Genomic DNA, 17,831 nt, shown 5'->3' with positions numbered 1-17,831 from the left:
TAATAAAAAAACCAAATAAATGAAAGCATAAAACAAAAATCAAGTTTTCATAAAATAAGAAACATTATTCAATAAAAAAAATCTAAAATTTCAAGCTTCAACTGTCACCTTCAACTATCACCTTCAACTATCAACCTTTATGTAACAAATAATTAATTTATATGTTCAGTAACATCTTAGTATTTTGAATACATATTAAGAATTGTGATCATGTTTGGTACAAGTTCTTTTTGGGATTTTGAATGTTTGGTAAATGTTTCGGGTTCTATCGGATATCCATTTAGGTTCGGGTTCAGTTCGAATAGTATCCATAATCCGAAATACCATAAAGCAAGATACATTCAGAAATTTATGTCGGGTCTGGAACGGTTTGAACTCATTTTATCGGATCGGGTTCGGTTTATTTGCCCAGCCCTAACACAAACCTTTAGTCCATATAACTTAAAAAATTAAGTTATAGTTAAATTTTATTTTAAATCTTTGTTTAATAAACCAAATTAAACAGATTGTTAAGTAGTCTAAAGAACCATATCTATACTATTATTTATGAAGTGATTTTGCTTATTTGTCATTTTCTCCATGATTTTAGGTAGATGGTTACACCAAGGTTGTTCAATTTCTCCTTATCTATATGTTGTGTGTATAAATGTTCAATCCAAATTACTAGATCGAGCCGCAGTTGGGAATTCTTAAGGCTACTATCCAAAATTTTAAAATATTGGTCTAACACATTTAAGTCTCCCGGGTGACCTCATGGTTTTAACTGATGGCATAGTATGTTTAGTGGAAGGAGTGGCTGAAATTTCTGAAGAATTCGATAAGATATCGAGTCTAAAGATCAGTATTGAAAAATCAACGATGTATCTTGTGAAAATCACCGAAAATGTTCGTTCAACTAGAGATGCGAAAGCGGTTTCATTTCAATTATGGCACAGTATCAATGCAACTTTTGGGCCTCTTGCTGGTAACGAAGAAACTTTCGTCCCACAACTATTGCCCTCTGCTTGAAAGGCTAAGGTCTCAGATTGGTTCATGGACTAACAAATTCATAATTTGCGGGGAGATCATATCTTTTAGCTTCGATACTTTGGACTTTGGAGTATTACAAATTTTTGGATGGCGATATTTCGCCTCCCACATGAATGTATTCGAGAAGTATATAAGCATGCTAAGCGTTGTATAGTCATGCACTGATCTTAATCACAAAAATGTAAATGTGGACAGCTGAAGTGCGAAGGGGGTTTAGGATTGAGATCATTAAAAAAATTAAATGACGTTAGCTGTTTAAAACTACTGTGGAGAATAGTTTCCAGATCACCATCCTTAAGAAAACTAGATAAACACCTAGTTGCTCAACAACGACCCATGTGATCGATTCATAAGAAAACTAGTAAAGGTCCGCGGATGTGTTGGAAAATAGGAAGTGTATAAACCGACGTTCATGACGAAGGATACGTGGTATAATACGAAACAGAGCCACAAGGACAGAGAGAAATAAAAAGTAATGAAGCTTGGCATAAAGATATCTTATTCACCCATCGTACTTAGAAAATTTTCTTCTCTACGTGGTTAGCGACAAGAAACTGCTTTTCAAAAACATGAACATCCTGGAATGTTGGAGTCAGAGTGAGTTGTGTCCTATGTGCTGACTCACACGAGACAAGAGATCAGTTATTCTTCTCTAGCTGATATTCTTCAGAATTATGGGATAATCTCGCAAAGAATCTCCTTGGTTCATGCTCTTCCTTGTTCAGTATGTATATCTTTTAGCAATGATACATAGTATTTAAAGGGAGAGATATATATGCAAGAAGACATTGAGAGGCTCCTGCCTCTTCCTCTAGGTTCTATCAGCTCGTCGGCAAACAAACGAATCTTCTGAGTTTGATATATAGATGGACTTTGGGCCTGTTTCTCTTCGCAAAGATGGTGTAAAGTCAGAGTACAGTTTCTTGTAAAATTCAGAAACACTACCTGAAAGCTGCACTCAGATGTCAAAAAATGTTTCACCATAAGTGTGATATGTATGAGTTGGCATAACGATGCTACTGATTTTATGAGAACTTCTTTTTCTCATTTTGTAAGAAACTGAACTGTCCAACTATTTACATTATTCTTAATTCTTTAGAAAACCAAAATCTGAAATCTTTGACCTATTAAAACTTTCCAGAATACTTAAATAATTCTCCTTGCCACCAATTGTACTGATCTCAAATAAATTTTGCAGCTCCGCTGTCCGCTCTTACATTATTCAAAATCTTGTGCTCAAATTGTAAAGAAGATTTAGAAAAATTTATTTGTTGTTTCGATGTATTTTTATAATCCCTACGAACCTTCAATATAACTTCACATTCCCTGACCCACGTAAGTGGGAAACTCCTGGATTATCAAAAAAAAAAAAAAAAAAACTTCACATTCCCTCTAATTGAAAAATGGGTCAATTTGCTGAATAACCAACTTTGGCATCAAAATTAAGTAAGTAGCATTGATTTTGACGTAATGTAATATCTATAATTTATGTCAATTATTATCCGGTTCTGCCCCTTCTTCCTGTAATCATCCGGTAATATTGTATTGCTAGATATGACTTGGTCAAAATAACATAGGGTGAAAATTAAATTAATACTACTTTATTTGATAGAAACAGATGCAGCCACGTACCAATTTAATACACCCAAGAAATTTTTATTGCTGGTCAATAATGAATTACTATTATTTACAAAGACATCACGTAACAGAAGTCATATATGACAGCTGTATGCAACACACATGATGGAAAAGAAAATGTTCTATTTCATCTCACCAACATAGTAGAGTACTATAAACACAATTAGAATCATAACCAACCTCTAACTCCAACCAACCTCTAACCCTAAAATACTAGACCCTAAACCAACCCACCTCTAAATCATAAATACTAACCCCTAAACTCGAATTCATAAACCCAAACCCAATGTAAAATATCTTTTATAAATTAAAATACAAAATAGTATAGAATTAACTATTCTATTTCATCTCACCAACGTAGTATAATACTAAAACCATCAGAATCACAACCAACCTCCAACACTGAAATACTAAACCCTAAACCAACCCACCTTAAAGCCATATATACTAAACCCTAAACCCGAATTCATAAACCCAAACCCAAATATAAAATATCTTTAATAAATTAAAATACGAAAATAGTAAAATTTAACTGTTCTATTTCATCTCACCAACATAGTATAGTACTATAACCATAATCAGAATCACAACCAACCTCCAACCTCAACCAACCTCCGACCCTGAAATACTAGACCCTGAACAAACCCACCTGGAAGCCCTAAATACTAAACCCAAAACCTGAATTCATAAACCCAAACTCAAATGTAAAAATAATTTAAATAAATCAAAATACGGAAATAGTATATAATTACTTGTTCTATTTCATCTAACCAACGTTATATAATACATATTGATCACATTTTGAAGTGTTTATGATTGCAGAGAAGGAGGTAATGCTTACACCAAATTCAAATTGACGCATATGGAATGTGATTCTTCCAGTGTAAGCAACAAAAAGGAAGAAGATACATAGAGTTGGAGTCACTACATAAAACATTACTACAACACGAAGGTAGTTTAGATGGTAGTATCTAAAAACAAGAAGCAAAGTTAGAACATAAAAACAATGCTTAGAAACCATAAACCCATGTCTACACGTCCTGGGTGAGTGCTCTGGCTTGACACAGTGCCAGTGTTTCAATCAAGTAGTTCTCCGCAGCTACACAAACATTTTCTTCAGTGAAATCCACACACTTCAATTCCATCCCAACAACGTGTATTTATAACATAATAAGTGTCACTACAGCGGAGCAACCTATACAAAGCCAAAGTCGCTTAGTTCTATAAAAACATTTATTCTAAGCCAAATGTATTTGTCTTGGAATCACAAAGAGAATATGACATGAGCGAACTACAGTCGATACATAGCACAAGATAAACATTTCTATTTATATGGAATAGTAAATCTATATATGCCATGGTACACATGGTTACATAGAATGGAATTGTTATACATTACCATTTGCGACGAGTGAACTCCACTCGATACATAAAACAAGATAATTATTTCTATTTGATATAGTATTGTATATATACGTATAATTTGGAACAGAAAAGTACATTGAATGGAATATAAATTCTAAATACAATTTAAGCTATTCCATGTCACATAGCATAGACCGATCAAATAGCTCTACATATACTATCTTTGTCTCGATTCCAAACAAAATTACCATAGACTTCGATGTAAACAGATGAGTAAGACAAATCGGTAAAAGTTCAGCCATAAATCGATTCGGTGACCTTTGTCTACTAGATCCGACATGCAACCCAAATAGGGAAAAAGAGCATCGCAAGAATAGAATCTAAAACACACACCCTAGAACTTACAGTAGTGCAATAGATCTGAGACAAAGCGCCGATGTGAATGGAAAAATGGTCAGTGTGCTCCTTCTCCCCGATTGGACTGTCACGACGTCTTTTCGCAATAGATTTCCAAAGTGGAGACGATTCCCTTTGCAACACAATTAGAGAAAGAAATAAACTCAGAGAACACAGACGGTGGCGATGGGGAGGAGTGAAACGTGGTTGGAAGAGGTGGAGAAAATCATGGATCAATTTTTCAAAAATTACCAAATAAAGGTAAAATGAAAGATGTGAATATGATTACGCCACGAGTAATTGGAAACAGCTAATAACTAGGATTTTTTTATTTTTATTTTCTTCAGGTTTCACCGGTAGAATGAAAGGGTATTTTGGCAATATTATAGGTAAGACAGATGGTGTATCGATATATAAGAGAAATTGGCTAGAAGGTGAATTATGGTTTTTTTCAGCGTCATACAGCCAAATTTCCCTTGAAAAATAACCTTCAAAAAATCACCTATATTAGAAAGCAAAAATAAAATAAAAAAATATATATATATTAGAGGAAAACTGTTTAGTTAATAATAATTTATTTGTTTAAGAACATTATGGCCCAACAAGATAATATAACAAGCTGATATAACCCAAAACCTCAAATCCATAGATATGTTCGTATATGTCAAAAATTAAATGAAAAACCCAAACTAATTCAACACGTAATGTCTAATAGAGTAGTCTGTGTTAATAAATGAAGTTAGTTAGTATCAGTTTCGTAATCCCTTTTTTTTCCTTATTTTTTTGGTAATAATGACCTGGACCGCGGACCTGGTCCGTAAAGGCTTGCTGCGGGACGGGATTGGGACTCCATTTGGTAAACCCGCAAAATTGCGGGCCTCGCGGGACGGGTCAAAAGCGGGACGGATCGAAAGCGGGACGGGTCAAAAGCGGGATGGGCATAACCCGCGGGATTTTGAAGACCCGCAACCCTAAGTTTCCATTTATGCTTTCGCCTAAAACATTGAGAGAAAGAGAGATAGAGAGAGAGAGAGAAAAAACTATTCTTGTGACTTTTCCCCCATAAAAGATAAGGAGTTCCGGCGATGATGCATGATTCGAGCTCCGGTGATGAGGATTCGAGCTCCAGCGATGACGACTCCAGCTCCAGTAATGACGATTCGAGCTCTGGTGGTATTTTGATTTGGTTTTCTCTTTTTATTACACACAACTATGAATTGCTTTATTACAATGTGATATTTCTTGTTTAAGTTGATTAGTTTTGTTTTCAGTATTGTGAAGTGGTGTTTTTCTTAAATTAAATTTGGTTACAGTGGTGTTGTTTAGGAGAAAAGTTAGTTGTATAACACGTCACTTGTATAATTTGGTAAAGTAATTCACGAATTTTTTTGCAATCCAAATAATTAAAAAGAGAGATGGTTTGATGAAAACATACAACACTTGATCCAACTTATTACAAAGATAATAACTCAATCAGATTCAAACTCAACAAAAGCTTATGCTGATAACAAAAGAATGCTTTTAACTCAAGAACGCAAGCACAAACGGAGCTTTGTGGCATTGATTTTGATAAGTATTTAGTGAAGCTAAATGAGTTATCTTCAACTCTCTTACACAACTATTTTACTTGAGCATTCATAAAAAAAACTGTAGTAGGCGGTTTGATAAGGAGGCGTCCCGCGGGACGGCCCGCGAAGGCCTATATATTTTGTGGTACGGGTTTGGGCCGGCATTTTGAAGACCGCAGCTCGCGCGGGACAGGCCCGCTGTAACCCGCTCGACGACTAACCCGCTGCGGTACGGGACGAAACGGGATGGGTAAACCTGTTTGACATCTCTAAGAAGAATAGAGGAAACTAGAAGCAGAAAAATTAAAAGAAACTAAACAGACACACAATCTAAGACACACAATGACAGACACAATAGACAACACATGTAACCGAGACACAGCAGAATCAGACTTTGACGCTTGCCACAAAAAAAAGAACAATATTTAACACGAGATCCTGAGCCCGGTAGTTTTAATCTTCCCGATGATCAGGTCTTTAAGATTTGGTTCACCAAAAACAGCTTGCGACAAACCTCAATCTGCAACCAGCCCATTCACACTGCAAAACCCATGGTACAGAACATCTCAATCCCTCTTTCAATATTCATTAATAATCATTCATTTATAAAGCTAAGAAGAATACTGTTTATATTAGTGTTTTAAAAGTGGTCTAGGCGGCCGTTTAGGTGGTATTTAGGCACTAGACAATATAAGACCGTGATAATTACCTTTTAAACTCCTTCAACAATTGCAATATTGAAATAATAAATAATATATAATTTATCGTTCATAAATTATAATAATTAATAAATTGTAATATACATTCTTATAAAAATAAAATAATATACATTTTAATATATGCATATAATGATATTTACTATTTTTAGTACAAATATTACATATATTTAATATATTGATATAATTTATAAACACCTAAACTGATTAACTAATAATTTAGACTTCCGCTTAATCGTTTTAGACCGTATGCGTTAGGTGGGCCCGTCTTGAGACATGTGCTCAAGGCACATCTGTCCAGGGACCAAATATTTTTTTTAAAATTTTAATTAGAATTTAGGGTTTTCTACGAAAATATTAAAACTCATTTTTACAGAATACATGTGTTATTTTTATAAATTTGCACAAGGTCCAATAAAAGAGTGAGACGGATTTTATATAAAATCCGAATCCTACTCCAAAAATTCGTTTTGATGTTTTTCACAATTCTTAAAAAAAAAATAAAAAAAAAAATAGATAATGATGTTGAGAGACTTGCTACACCAGTTGCGCCTGTGATCGAAAACCAGCCAAGACTCGACGTGTGAATTTATTCTTTGTCGGAGGAACAACTTTCTTTTTGGTCTTACCATTGACTTATTTTAGCGCATTAAAATCTGATACGAACCTGGTATTTCGAGGATCATAAGTTTCATAACTAATTTCATCAAACCGACTTTCTGTTTCCACGACATAAATCAAACCAAAACAAGTAAAGATGAAAACTCTTATTTTTTAGGTAGTGAGAGAATTTATGATACGAGAATGTAAGTTTACAATTCTTACTGTAAAATATATAAGATAGTGACGTTACAATTATAATATTTTATTTATAGAGATATATACTTATTTACAAAATAACTAGATTAAAGTTTTACCACGTATTTAAAGTGGTTATTGTAGCCACAGTTTTGTTTTCGGTTCACGTGGTATTTTTTACCCACACTGTATCCATTGTCTTTGTTTTTGTTGTGCTATTTATAGCCGCTTTTTTGTAAAAAAATTTCTTTTGATTAGTTTTAATTTGCCAATTTTATCAAATTATATTTCCATTCAAATATTAAAAACATTGCAGATTCAATGAAAACACAACTTCATATATATAAAAGAGTAGGTTCAACATTACTAAAACATAGATAATTATATCATGTAGAAGAGTTTTAAAGAGTCTAAGAAGACTCTACAAAAAGACATAGTTAAAGAGTCTAAGAAGACTCTACCAAAATACCTAGAGTTTTATAAACCTTGTTACAAAAGAGAAGACAAGATGAACAACCTACTTCTACTTGCCATTGACAGGGTTAGGCTGAGTAGTTGGGGCTTGAGGCTGAGCAGAAGTCTGTCCAGTAGGTGCTTGTTGGAGCAGAAGTGTTTGGAGGAGCCGATTGACACTTTTGAGGCTTTTCTCAAGACTGCCTACACGCATCTTCAGCTTCAGCTTGTGGGCAAGACCATTAGGAACGCGTGAAGAAGGTACATGCTCCCTGTATTGGGCACTGCCCAGTCCATAAACATGTCCCCTCTTACCCTTAGCATTCTCTGAGAGGAAAGGTAAAACAGTGAAAACCAACACCAACTTGAACATAACATAAAACAATTTTAATCAACTCAGGTTACAGTCAACTTTGGGCCTATTTGTTTCTCCATCTAGATGAGTCATTTGGATGAAGATGAGAGTTTTGTTTGTTTAGGCACTAAAAGTGCAACTCATTCAGATGGATCATCTGGATGACTTTTGGAAATTTAGGTTTAATTTTAAAGTCCATTCAGCTGAACCAATTTGGATCATTTGAATGGAGATGGTTCATTCAAAATGGTATAATGTCTATTATGCCCCTAATGTAATTCACAAATTACAAACCTAAACATAATATCATTTTTGTCACATATGAAAACTGACAAAACTACAAAAACACGTTTTCCCGTGAAAACCTAAAAACTATTTTTTCACGCCAAAACCCCAAAAACGCAATTTTCCACCAAAATTGCAAAAACACGTTTTCCTGCCAAAATTGCAAAAAACGTATTTTCCGCAAAAACAAAAAAAACGTGTTTTCCCGCTAAAACCGAAAATCTCATTTTCCCACCAAAACCGAAAAATCTCATTTTTCCGCCAAAACCGAAAAATCTCGTTTTCCCACCAAAACCGCAAAAAACGCAAAAACACGTTTTTCCGCCAAAAACGGGTTTCCCCGCCAAAATCGCAAAAACACGTTTTCCCGCCAAAACTGCAAAAACGCATTTTCCCGCCAAAACCGCAAAACCGCAAAACCGCAAAAAACGAGTTTTCCTGCCAAAACCACAAAAACGCATTTTCCCGCCAAAAACGAGTTTTCCCGCCAAAATCGCAAAAATGCATTTTCCCGCCAAAACCACAAATACGTGTTTTCTCGCCAAAACCAAAAATTTGTATTTTTCCGCCAAAACCGAAAAATCTCGTTTTCCCGCCAGAACCAAAAAATCTTGTTTTCCCACCAAAACCGAAAAATGTGTTTTCTCGCTAAAACCGAAAAATCTTTTTTTTTTCCCGCCCAAACCGCAAAAAAAAAATCGTTAATTTTGAAATAATTCTAATGTAAATATATTAAACTCAATAATTAAATGTAATATAGTTAAAGTTAATATCAAACATATGATTAAACCAACACAAGAGTATTTTGGTGATTTGTTTACTAAACTCATTTGAATGGAAATGAAAATAAAGAAACAAACATAAGATCCATTTTGATGATTCATCTAGATGAGCCATGTGGATGGATAAACAAACAATCACAAAAATCTGAATGGATCATTTGAATAGATCATACAAATGAATCATTTGGATGGAGATGACAAATGGTGAAACAAACAGCCCCTTTGTAAATAAACTGAACATAGCATAAGACATTTTTAACCACATTCTTAAGCAGACTAAGTCATATCTAATTCCACATACAAAACAGAACATAAAACAATTAATAGAATTGAAATCTTAAGTAAACATACCTTCAGATAAGCTTTGTTTAACATAAGGCGAGAAGGAGCCGATGATGCAATTCGACTCCCGGGTGATCTTTCAGTGTTAGAGAGCTGTATGGCTTCGATCTCTGCTTGAGTAACCAGTTCTTCAGCATGATAGTCCACGAAAGTTCCATCTTTTCGGGTGTGTGTCTTCCTGACTAGGTCAGTGTAAGATGGCCGTTCATTAGTACCAGACTCAATCATCTGCAAAAAAAAACATATTTTACAACATATTAGAAAAAGAACAATATTTAAAAGTATATACATGAAAAGATACCATGTTATACTCTATCCTTGCAAAAAACCTAGGTCCTGCATTATGCTTGTGGCAACCTTTACCCACAGGATCATACTTGCGGGATTTTGCAGCCTTCTTGCTCTTCTTTTTGGCTGCTTCGGTCGCTCAATGCTCCAACAGGAGTGTCTGTCAGCATCATTGATATACTTTAGCTTCTTTTGTTCACACTTCTTCTTGCTAATCCTTTCACCAATGGTTGTCCATATTTCTTTCTTCCATAGAGCGTAGACCAAGTCATTAAACTCAGAGTCCCAATAGAAATTTTGCTACAAAAGAAAACAAAAGAGTAAGTGATTTAAAAACATGTAAGCGGCATATATAATGTATACTAATATCACTCAAATTACCCTAAGGAGTGAATCGTACTCTCTCAAATAAGAGGCCGAATTGTAGCACTTAGGGATCGAATTCGGAGGGAGTGAGGGCACACACTAGATCTAAATAGTTATTGATTAAACTAGGCTAATAGATTATAAAGAAGTAAATAGCAGAACAGAGTGAACAAGGTAGTTGTTATAAAGAGATTGATTGATGAGTTGATGGAAGGATGGTTGCTAGATCTAGGGTTTCTATTCAGGCAATCATGACTATAATAGTATAGAAACTAAGGTTGGATATTCTAGAACTCAAACTAATCTATCAACTTCCGTTTGTTTAGATTATCTATTGTCTAAATCTAAGACCTCAACTATCGCTTGTTGTTCTTGAGAAAGTGTCGATCGACGTTATCAATGGATAGTCGAACGATACACCTTTCAGTCTGTCAATCGATGCAACTATGGAGTTGTCGATCAACGTCCCTTCTAGTAAGCTTTAGTGAGCGGGTTTGAACGTGTTCACCAGGTTTAACTAAATCAGCGGTCGCTTGTTTCTATTAATCCTAGCACAATATGAATTAGTTCAGGTAAAAGACCAAGCTTCCGCTTGCACCTATAATTATCTAAGATCAGGGTTCTCGTTAGCTAGTATATAACACAAGCAATAAGATCAATTCAATTGATGGATATCCAGACAACTCAGCAGTTCTATATTTTGGGCTAATCCCTCATGACTATCCGAACCCTAAATCTAACAGGTGGATCTATTCAAGCATGAATTTTGTCACAGAAATCATAGATGAACAAAAATAAAATAGAGAGCAATGATAAAACCAAAGGAGTTCTAGGAGGAACTCCTTGAGAGTCCCTCCCTTCTCTCCTAACCTAAGAGAAACAATAGAATAAAGCTTAAAGAAAGTGTAGCCGTCAACAATGGCTTAGAAACACACAAAAATAGGAGTTTAGATTGTCAATGGGTATTCTGGTAATTTGTGGTTGCTTTTGGGCTTAAGTCAGTCTTGAAATATACTAGGCCCGTGTTCTGGAATCACCGTTGATCGACACCAAGGGTGAACCATCGATCAACGTTCCTTCATTTCCTCGTCATCTCTCTCTCTCTCTCTCGAGACAGACTGACCACTCTTCAGTAAAACGGACATAACTTCTTGATCTAACCGTTGGATTGACCTCAAACCGGTGGCATTGGGAATATAACGCAAAGGTCTATCATGTGTCAAAATATAAGCCCTATCGCACCGTGGGAAGGTCTCAATCCATATATAAACATCTGACACGTCTGTGCAGTTCTGCATTCAAAAGGCTCCAAAAGACTCCAAAATCACCACTTTCCTCCAAAACGTACCTAAACCTGAAAATATACTAAAAAGACTCTAAAATAACTATAATGTATTTAAAAACACCTATATACCATGGCTAAAAATGGATAAAATCCATGGTATATCATATACTAGTCACTTACCACAAACGTTTGCCACCATGACTCCCTCCTTTCATCAGGAACCTTCCTCCAACTCTTCCAAGGCCACATGTAGTATCCTTGCCAAGTTGCCCGAATGAAAGCGTTGACAGATGGGCCAATACCAAACCTATAATGATAACAAACATCAGTAACAAAAACAATACAATCACAAAACAATCCTAAAAACTAAAATATCCTAAGTAACAATCATAAACAGAAACTATCCTAAGCAATCACAGCCACAATTCAAATAGCAGAAACAATCCTAGTCTAAGAAAGAGATGTAATCTTACCATAAAGCTCCATTGAGTTTATTTGGATGGAGATAGAGCTGTGATAGCCTAGCAGGTGAATTGAGCATGGCGTTGAGGGTCATTTGCGGGTAACTATTGGAACGATATGAGGAATCAGCATGATTCAAAGCCAGTACAGTAGCACCAGGAGGCATAGGAGGAGGCACAACAGTTGTCCCATGGACTCTTGTTGTGTTCATTTGTTCACAACCAAAGAAAAAGAACCATTAGTTAGAATATGTATACAACCGAAGTAAAAATGACAGAAAAAACAAAATAAGAGAGACAGAGACAAAACCGAAATAAGAGAGACATAGACAAACAAAGAAACAGAGACAAATCTAAGACATGGAAAAATCTAAGAAACTGAGACAAATCTAAAACTAAACCTGCAACAAGAACATTTAAGTAGACAGATACTGAAACCCCTAAATCGAAACACTAAAGAAAAAAAACGCAAACAATACAAAGAAATGGAAACCCTAAATCGGCAACGAGAAGTTAGGGAAGGAGAAATAGAGGGTTACCTTGAGAGATGAGAGTAGGAGACGAGAGATGTCGAGGCTTGGAATCGGAGACGGCAAGGCTTGGAATCAGAGACGACGAGTGCTTTTGTCGGTGGCGACTTTCTTGTTTTCTTTCTAAGTGTTGAGAAGAAACGGGAAAACCGATATTAAAACCATTTCAACAGAGCCACAGTGAAACCATAGCAAACTGTGGCTGTATTTTAATAATAACAGCAAAAAAAAACATTTTGAGCAAACAAAACTAAATTGGAGCCAAACTGAATGGTTTTCCAAAATTTCATCATAGCCGCGAACATCCCACGAATTTACAGTGGCTAAGTTTTAATATCAACCGTGAAAATGAAAAAAAATGGTGCCAAAACTGAATAAATTGGAGCCAAACCGATTGGTTTCGTCATAGCCACTATCTAGCCACACAATAGTCGTGGCTATGTTCAAATCATGTCCACAAAACCTCTAGCCCCTAAACTATAACACCTAAACTCTTACCCATCAACCTTCTCCTCGTACAAAAACAACATTTCTCAATCTTTATACATATTCCAAAATCTTACAATATATTTTACAACCTTACAAATTATTTTTCATCCTTACAACATATTTTACAACCTTACAACTTAATTTTTATCCTTACAACATATTATTCAACCTTATTACATATTTTTCATTGTTGCAACATATTTTACAAACTTACAACATATTTTACAATCTTAGAATATATTTGACTATTCCGAATCATCATCTGAATCACCGTCTGATTCTACATCAACATCTGATACATATTCATCATTTGGAGGATTCATCGGGGCAATATCATAATCAGACACATCATCAACAATATGTGTTCCACCCGTAACAATGAACTTTCAGCAACTTGGCCACGTCTATCATCTTGCCACGCAGTTAAAGCAATTTCTGATGTTTTTTGGATTCTTCGGGAATAATTTTTGTGCATGCCCACCAGTCATCGCTTGAATGTCGACGTACCCGTGGATAAAGAATAAAACATGCTTGATCAAAATTATCTGTTCATGATACAATGAAATCATAGTTTCAAATCATGGCTTTTCATCAGACATCAAATCTCAAAGAACTATATCTATATTTTTTTTTTTTACTTACCCGGGAATACAAAAGGATCATATTTTGCATATAGTCTTCTTGGTGAGACATCAACAAGATCAGATGGATGTCTTCTCATACCATGATTTTCCGTGGTATCAAACCACGAACATTTAAGGACGTATACCATTAGAGAAAATTCACCTCTATAATAGAATTATTTAATTTTAGAAAATATGCAGAGGACAAAACATAATTGGATTGGAGATGCTCTAAACAATGTTGATTTGTGATTAAATTATCTTAAATTGTCTTACAGATATTTAAGATATTTTTTCTCATTTCTAAAAAATAATATAAAATAAATATAGTCGACTTTTAAATTAGAGATATTAATAACGAAAACTAGTATTTTTCAAAAAAAAATAACGAAAACTAGTAATAATAATTTTAATTCACTAGAAATGTATATGTAATTGACCATTGTAAAACTTAATATGAGCATGACACATAAAATATTATTACTAGGCATGGGCAATCAGGATCCCAATCGAGTTTTGGTTTTTTGGGTTTACCAAAATCAGTCCCATTGGGTTATATGAAAGTTTGGTTCAGGACCGGTTCAGGTTCTATTGGGTTCGGGTCGGAGTTAGTAAATCTTCAAAGAACTGGTATAATTCGATGTACTTTCGGGTTCAGGTCCCAATCGTTTTTTTGGTTTAAATGTACATGATTTGTATCAATTTTATAACCAAAACATAAGTAAAATCGATTCTTTCGGTTTTAAAATACTTGATTTGTACCTATTTTGGAACCAAAACATAAGTAAAATCGATTAAAAAATAAGAAAGGAATATCAAACATGATAATTCGAAATCAAACGAGGGTAAATATAGTTATTGATAGAAAAAAAAACAAATTAAATAAAAACAAAAAAAACAATAACCAAGTTCTCATGAAATGAAAAACATTATTCAATGAAAAACATTATTCAATGAAAACAAAACCAAAATCTTAAAACTTCAGGCTTCAACCGCCACCTTCAACCATCAACCTTCATGTAATAGATAATTATCTTAGATGTTCAATATATTTTGGATATATAATAGGAATTGAGATCATGTTTGGTACAAGTTTCTTTTTGGGATTTTAAATATTCCGGATTCTATCGGGTATCCATTTAGGTTCGGATTTGGTTCGGATAATATCCATAATCCAAAATACAATAAAATAAGATCCATTCGGTATTTATGTGGGGTTAGGATCGATTCGGATTCATTTTTATCGGATCGGGTTCGGTTCGGTTTTACAGCTTCGGTTTATTTGGCAAGCCCTAATTATAACTTAACAAATAATATTAAAGATGTATTGTTTTTTTGAATAATTGATTCATAATGTTTTGTAAAATTTGAACAAAGCATCGTACTTGTACTATATTCATATTGAACGGCGACTACAGAAATGGGAAACAATAATTCGACCGAAACATCTGTCTTTGTTTGGCAATTGGCCCAAAGAGAGAGAGAGACTGTTAACAAAACAAATCCAAGAAGAAAGGGAGACTCCTAGAAACAAAGACAGATGTTTTGTGTCCATGATAATGGACTGTGAACAGTAGTGGTAATAATATGTAGACAGTTCTTTAATTGCTTTTTGTCTTGACACCGTACGTCGACCTCTTCGGAGTTCACTTCAGTTGGTTTTTCTGTTTCCGTCACTCTCAACGTCTGTATCCGGTAACATAGAAGTTAAAGAAAAGAAAACTATAACTTTGGTGAAGTATTTGATTTTACTTTCTAAACTAGGTGTTTGCGCCTTGCACAGGGTGAATTTATATAAAAATTATTTAAAAATATCGTATGGAAAAATAATATTTATATTCTTGATCGAATTCATATTTTTGGCTCTTAAATATTTTTTAAAAAGATTTTTTTGTTAATTACATAATTTGTTTATTGTTTAACTGTTCTCATTTTTAAAAATATTTTAGGTCAAAAAATCACTTATAAGAACCTAACGTTTAGGCCAAAGAATCTCAGACCTACTATTTGGTTACAATGAAACTATGTTAGCTCGATTTTATATCATGATTTAGTAATTTAAAAGTTAATTAAAGTTTGAAGAGTTCACGTGCCAATCCTATCTATCTTTAATTGTTTCTCTTTTTTTGTATTGTTTTTTTTTTCATTTTGGTTATTGCTTGATATAAATATTGATTTTTGAGTTTATTCTCATTTCGTTCTTTTGTTTTGGTCTGAAATATAGAAAATGTCTAAGATTTAAAATTATTAAAAAGATAGATACTTAGGTTAAGATCCACGTCTTGCGTAGAATAAATATTTTATATTTATTATTTATTTTATGCTTTCTGCATATATGAAATAATAAAATAATAATTATATATTAAATAACTAAGAATCAGTTAATATTATGTAATAAATTGGCGTGTACATATAAATCAAACGACCACTCTTGTTTATTTGCAATCATTTTAAGGTAAATAAATCATAACAATCAATCATATCTATCGTACATGATATATAATTTAATTTAAATGATATTAACATAGATATATAGTATACTTATGAATATTTATTAAATGAGGTTTCTACTCATATGATTTTATGATTCTTTGCATATTTGTGTAACAAAATTTTACACTAACGAATTTTTTTTTAATGTGAAAAGTTTAGTGGTTTCAATAATTTATAACCATTAAATACTTGTTGACATGAGGTAAATAATTTTTTTTATACAAGGAGGTTTAGAGCCAAAGCATGCCCAAACTCTGAACCACATCATGTAATAATAGTTTTGTCCTATCTATTTTTGTAGTAACACAACGTCTGATTCCCTATATATCAAAGTTATGTGAGGGATAGCATCTGTGCCGGTCCGGAGTTTCGTGGCGCCTAAAGCGCATTAAAAAAACTTGCTCCTTAATAATAATTTTTCAAAAACTTAGTGTTTTAAAACCAAAGAAAATTTTCATCAAGAACCCTAATATATTGATGATATATTAATCTATCATATTTTATTAACTAAAAAGGATAAAATAATGATTATAAATAGTTCATATGCATTCAAAATGTTACTTGAAAATACTAATGGTTTCAGATTACACCAACTCGTAGATTTCTTATTTTGTTGCAAGCACAATTTTCTACAAACACATTAGTAAGTAGAATTACTCAGAAAAAAAAAAAGAATAATGCATTAATGAAAAAGAGAGAAGAAGGAAAGGAAATATGGTAGTCTCTCATATGGCAACATTTTGAAAAAAAAAAATTAGATTTGTTCTATTTTGTATGACTATCATTTAATACAATATAAATAAGTAAACTAAGATTTGTCAATAAAAGGGAAAAAAATGAAAACATAAGTTTTGAACCTGTATACGTGAACTAAAAATAGAAGAACTTAAGCCACTTCACTAACAGAGTATCTTACCATTGACGCCCCTAAAAGATTTATATTCTCTGGCGTTTAAAGCCCAAGTTTTACGGACTTTAACCTAGGGTCGGCCCTGGATAGCATTAAACCAGCAGTGTGCTTAAGTATTTTAGCCCAAAAAGTATTCCAGTATGTTTGTGCAAATTAGATTGTGTAGATGATGAAAAACATATATCTTGAAATGTTTGTAAAGGAAATACTAAGAGTCGTTTGTTTCATTTTTCTTGTAGAAGAAGGGAAAGGAACGTGCATGATCATCGTCCACGAGCAATTTTCCGCATGAGACATAATCTCATAAAAGCGGTGAGGTGTCAGTCAAGTCAACTTCATATAAAAGTCCCCATTTTATGTCCTTATTGATTTCTTCAAGATTTTTAGTTTGGATTCATCCCATGAAGGTAATCATACACAATAATTATTTTTCCTTTCAAAATGATTGAAATTGATTATACTTCCTAGTTCTTAAGTTTTTCTTTCTGACAGTTCTTTACAGCCGAAATATAATGGAATCATTTGAACGAGACTGATAGCAGTGACTTTTTGACCCAAAATTTTGTACTCTGAAGTAAACATCCAGTTTTGTTTCCTAGTTGGATTCAGTTATATTTTGTGGCATTCTTAATAAAGAAAAATAATTTCTTTCTATTTTA

General features: G+C 33.7%; 1 protein-coding gene across 1 annotated transcript; it reads right to left on the bottom strand.

Moving 5' to 3' along the window:
* Window positions 1-8,033: 8,033 nt before the first annotated feature.
* Window positions 8,034-12,339, bottom strand: LOC106409704. Its single transcript, XM_013850282.1, has 7 exons — window positions 12,140-12,339; window positions 11,847-11,973; window positions 11,201-11,251; window positions 10,240-10,315; window positions 10,105-10,175; window positions 9,737-9,955; window positions 8,034-8,327 (listed from the first exon to the last, which is right to left on the bottom strand). Exons 1-7 carry the CDS (start codon window positions 12,337-12,339, stop codon window positions 8,034-8,036), a joined length of 1,038 nt encoding a protein of 345 aa, XP_013705736.1.
* Window positions 12,340-17,831: the final 5,492 nt, after the last annotated feature.

Source organism: Brassica napus, chromosome A2 (assembly GCF_020379485.1).
Source record: "Brassica napus cultivar Da-Ae chromosome A2, Da-Ae, whole genome shotgun sequence".
Lineage (NCBI taxonomy): Eukaryota > Viridiplantae > Streptophyta > Magnoliopsida > Brassicales > Brassicaceae > Brassica > Brassica napus.
This window is presented reverse-complemented; position numbering and strand designations above follow the sequence as displayed.

What these genes read in the sequence shown, in the direction of transcription:
- LOC106409704 (XM_013850282.1), bottom strand. Translation starts at nt 12,339, where the DNA reads ATGAACACAACAAGAGTCCATGGGACAACTGTTGTGCCTCCTCCTATG. An exon ending in CATGGTGGCAAACGTTTGTG is followed by an intron (nt 11,252 to 11,846) that starts GTAAGTGACTAG and finishes TGTTTCTCTTAG; the next exon opens with GTTAGGAGAGAAGGGAGGGA. An exon ending in AGAAATATGGACAACCATTG is followed by an intron (nt 10,176 to 10,239) that starts GTGAAAGGATTA and finishes TGATGCTGACAG; the next exon opens with ACACTCCTGTTGGAGCATTG.